The 4,896-nt window shown below is 37.9% G+C and overlaps 1 protein-coding gene across 1 annotated transcript; it reads left to right on the top strand.

The window, feature by feature from the left end:
* The first annotated feature begins 3,822 nt into the window (after positions 1-3,822).
* Positions 3,823-4,896, top strand: LOC147515069 (uncharacterized). Its single transcript, XM_086592785.1, has 2 exons — positions 3,823-4,140; positions 4,492-4,896. The coding sequence occupies exons 1-2, from the start codon at positions 3,823-3,825 to the stop codon at positions 4,894-4,896; spliced, it is 723 nt and encodes a 240-aa protein (XP_086448911.1).

Genomic DNA, 4,896 nt, shown 5'->3' with positions numbered 1-4,896 from the left:
TCAACCATTGATGCAGGTGTAGTGTGTGGTATTCTAAATAGGCATGTACGTTGACGTTTACGATAGCTAACAGAAGATGGTTTACTCTTACCAGACCCTAATCTCATGCAAGGCTAAGGCCAATATGAAACAAACCACTAACAGCAGTTAAACAACCCTGATATGCTAGAATGAAAAATCCTCTGAGAAAAGAGACGAGGAGTGAAGAAAAGAGTACCTAAATGCCTCCTTGCTTCGCGTATGAATAGCGTCTTGTATACACAATTCCAGTGTATTTAAGAAGTTAGAAACATTAAATATAAAATAATTTGGACAAAAGGAGAGTCTGCAACTAACATGTGAATCGGGCTTTCTTTAGAAAGGGTGCGGGCACACTTCGTATTAGTGTGAAGAGGGCGCAGGAGCACGCAGAGTGCACAAATCCAGAAAATTCCAGTAGACTTCCAGGAGCAATTTCTGATGTTCTGAAAGACAGGCACGGGCACGCTTAGATAGACTGTAAATAGGGCACGGGCGCGCTCCTGAGTACAATTCCGAAAATTTCCAGTAGAGTTCCAAGAGCAATTTTCTGTTTTTCTGAAAAAACACAAACACAGTTAGAACTAAACAATGGGTGGGTGGGTGAATTGGGATATGTAAAATTAAAAAAATGAAGGGAACTAATCTAAACAATACTAAGATGGCAGTGGCGCCATTTGATAAAAGTAAATAAACTAATTTCTACTCTAAGGAATAAGAAACTATTGGATTCTACAATTAGATCAAAGTTCTACTCTCGTTTATCATGCAATATGATGGAGTAAAGATTTCGGTCCACTCCTAATTGTTCAGACATGACAGTTCACTAGTTTTAACAATTCTACGTATATCATGAGAGCAATGGATTGTAATTTTACTAATATGATAAAAATAACTAATTACGAAGATTTAATGGTCTAGTTTATACTAAGGCAATTTACTACAAAGATTTAAAATAGAAAGAAGTGATTAGGGGGATTTGATTCCACCTAGATAAATTCCTAATATGCTAGTGTAGATTATTGCAACCTTAACTAATAAAGATTAAGTATTTGATCCCTAACTATTTATGGCATCTCTAACCAACTAATAATTAGTATGAGAGGAAGTTTAACCCATTCTTATGGTGAATAAACTAACCTCTAGATTGAAACTCTCAAATAAGCAATAAATCTAACTAACATAATCAAGTCTTCATCAAAGCTTCATCAAACCCCTCTAATGGAGGTTTAGCTAAGATTCATTAGACTATCATTAATAGAAGAAGAGTAAGACATAATGAAGACAATAACAATAACCTGGTTTTATTAATGGAGGCTAGGGTTTCAAACTAATAATTAGGTTATACTAAAAACAGAGAGAAACTAATTTAATTAAGAGAGTTCTAATTAATGGGAATGAATCTAAAAACTAAAAACTATATATTTTGAGTTATACCTTAGTCCTCTTTATATAGGAGAGGGCTAGGTTTACAATTTCGTGCATGGGCTTTGGAGCTATGTTTTGGGCCATTAAATTAAGCCAAAAATCTAATTACTTAATTCCAAAAAGGGTTTCTCTGTTAGAAATTACTGCAATAGCCTTTTCATCCACTTTTACTCCTCTGATAGATCAAGGCTTAGACCATTAGAAAGTTCTTTTCGAGCCGGTCATTTTGACATATAGTAGACCCAATTCCGAGGTCTGAGTCGAAAAATACGACCTGTGGACATTCTGTTGACTTTTATGCACTATTTTTGCCGCATTAACTTTGACTTTTCAGCTTTGACTGGGCTTTAAAAAGGCTTTTCCTCCTTTAAACTTGGCCTTTAATCACAGAACTTCTTAGCAACCAACCTTTGCTCCTTTCTCTTGCAAAAGTGACATATTTCTTCACATATTTTGCTCCAATACCTAAAATACACAAAAGTATGTAAACAGTACTAACTCTTATTTATTATACACATAATTGGTCTAAATGTAATATTATTAAAGGGTTAAAATTACAATTTTAGGCTCTTATCACTCAAAGGGATCCATTTCAAAGACCACCATCCCAGGGGTTTCAGGGAGGATTTCACCAATAGGGTGTATTCCGACCCCATGGAAGATTTGCACAGCAAGATGGTTATAGGCCACCGAGATAGCATGGAGGCTATATAACTCAGGGGAATCAGTGGTAGATGCAGGGTAACCAGTTTCAGGGTCGTGCTCCCGCTCTTCCGTATCGACCAGCAGCGTTACCTTTACCTACACCAGCACTTAGAGCCATAGTTCCTGTTGAAAGGGCTTGCTGGGAGTGTAAGCAGGTGGGTCATTTATCTTGTTATTGCCCTACCAAGCAGGGTAATCAGCAAAATAGAGCACTAGCACCAGTCACTCGTGCTAGAGCCTATGCAGCTATGCTAGGACATGGGAATGTTGAAAGTACCTTTAGTTCATCTCAGTTTATATTCAGATTTTTGTTTGATTCAGGTGCTTCACATTCCTTTATATCTCGTTAGTATGTTGAGAAAGAACATTTTAAAACTGCACCTTTATCTAAACCTTTTTGTGTTGAGACACCACTAGGAGGTTTTGTTACCTTATATGACGAGTGCAAAGGTTTTAAGTTGTATTTCTTAGATCGTGTATTTGTGGTAGAATTGATAGTTTTGGTGTTTGAAGGTTTCCGTTTCATACTTGATATGGACTGAGGGAAGTTATAGTGAATACACCTGGCAAGTTGAGTTTGATTCACACATGTGTTAGTAAGGAGGACTCGGTGATGTCTAGTTTCCTGTGCTCTATAGAGATACCTACGAGGGATATCGGTGATGTGGAAGTAGTGAGAGACTTCGAAGATGTTTTTCAGGAGATTCCAAGGTTGCCACCCAAAAAGGAGGTGGAGTTTTGTATAGACTTGTTACCAGGGATTGCACCAGTTTCAAAGTCGGCTTATAGGTTGGCGCCTAAGCTATTGGAGGAAATGAAAGTACAGGTCGAGGAATTACTCAGGAAGGGGTACGAGTCTAAGTTTTAGTGATTTTGTTTTTTGCTTAACCATATCTTTTGAGTATATGGGTCTGAATCTTTTAAGGTGTGTATGACCAGGTTCATACGACCAAGCAACTCACCATGGGGTGCACCTACTATTTTTGTTTCAAAGAAGGATGGTACCTTAAGAATGTGTATTGATTTCAGGGATTTGAACCTTGTGACTATAAAAAACTAAGTACCCGCTTCCTAGGATTGACGATTTGTTGGATCAGTTGAAATGGGCTAAGGTATTTTCAAAGTTTGATTTAAGGACTGGTTATTATCAGATGGGAGTTGAAGAGAAGAGTATTCCTTTGACTGCATTTAGAACTCAGTATGGTTTGTATGAGTTTTCTGTGATGCCTTTTGGGTTAACGAATGCACCTGCATTCTTTATGGACCTGATGAATCGTATTTTCATGCCCTATTTGGATAAATTTGTAATTGTTTTCATTGATGACATTTTAGTGTATTCACAAAACACAGAAGAACATAAAATGCATTTGAAGATAGTAATGCAGACGTTTAGAGAACATAAGTTGTATGCTGAGTTTAGCAAGTGCCATTTTTGGGAAGAAGAAATTTGTATCTTGGGACATGTGATATCTAGTGAGGGGATTGCTGTAAACCCTAAGAAGGTTGCTGCAGTGAAAGAATGGAAACAACCAACCACTGTTACAGAGATTATGAGTTTTTTGGGGTTAGCTGGATATTATCGGAGAATATATTTCTCAATGTTTAACTTGTTAGCAGGTTAAGGCAGAACATCAGAGGCCTTCTGGGTAATAGTAACCATTAGAGATACCGATGTGGAAATGGGAGCACATTTCTATGGATTTTATTGATGGCTTGCCTAAGTATAGGAGAGGTAATGAATCTATTTGGGTTACTATTGATCGTTTAACGAAATCAGCTCATTTGATTCCGATTGACGTGCGTAGAAATACAGATAAGTTGGTTTCCTTGTACATTCGGGAAGTGGTCATGTTACATGGGATTCCAATGAGTATTGTTTTAGATCAAGATCCTTTGTTCACTTTCGAGTTTTGGAAGAGTTTTCAGCATGTTATGGGTACTAGTTTGGCAATGAGTACTGCCTATCATCCTCAGACAGATGGACAGACGGTGAGGGTGAATCAGATATTATAAGATATGTTATGGTCTTGTGTAATAGATTTTGGTGGAGGATGGGAGGAGCATTTGCCTTTGGTGGAGTTTGCATATAATAACAGTTTCTAGTCGAGCATCGGTATGGCACCCTTTGAGGCTTTGTATGGGCGTCCATGTTGATCACCTGCTTGTTAGGAAAACGTGGGAAATCGAGTATTACTTGGGCCTTAGATAGTGAGAGAGACATTTGAAAAGATTAGAGTCATTAGAGAAAGGATTAAGACATCACAAAGTAGGCAGAAAAGTTATGCATATTTGAAGAGGAAACGGGTTGAGTTTTCTGTAGGCGATTTTGTGTTTTTGAAGGTTTCCCCTATGAGAGTAGTTATGAGGTTTGACATGAAAGAAAAGTTAAGTCCACGGTATATTGGACCATATGAGATAGTAGCTTCCGTTGCTAGTTTGGCGTACCGTCTTGCTTTGCTCCCTAACTTGACAATGATTCATGATGTCTTCCACGTGTCTATGCTACGGAAATGTGTGAAAGATCCTACCGAGATTGTTCAGCCAGCAGAGCTAGAGTTGAACGATGATGTAACTTTTATAGTGAAGCCTATCACGATAGTAGATAGAGATGTGAAACACCTTAAGAGGAGGATTGTAAGCTTAGTGAAAGTGCAGTGGAGCGAAAAGGAAAATGACGTGACTTGGGAAGTTGAAGATAAAGTAAGACAGATGCATCCTGAGCTTTTCTCTGACACTCTACCTTGA

Source organism: Coptis chinensis, chromosome 2 (assembly GCF_015680905.1).
Source record: "Coptis chinensis isolate HL-2020 chromosome 2, ASM1568090v1, whole genome shotgun sequence".
Classification (NCBI taxonomy): Eukaryota; Viridiplantae; Streptophyta; class Magnoliopsida; order Ranunculales; family Ranunculaceae; genus Coptis; species Coptis chinensis.
Note: the sequence above shows the minus strand (reverse complement) of the source record. Positions and strands in the feature narration are given on the sequence as shown.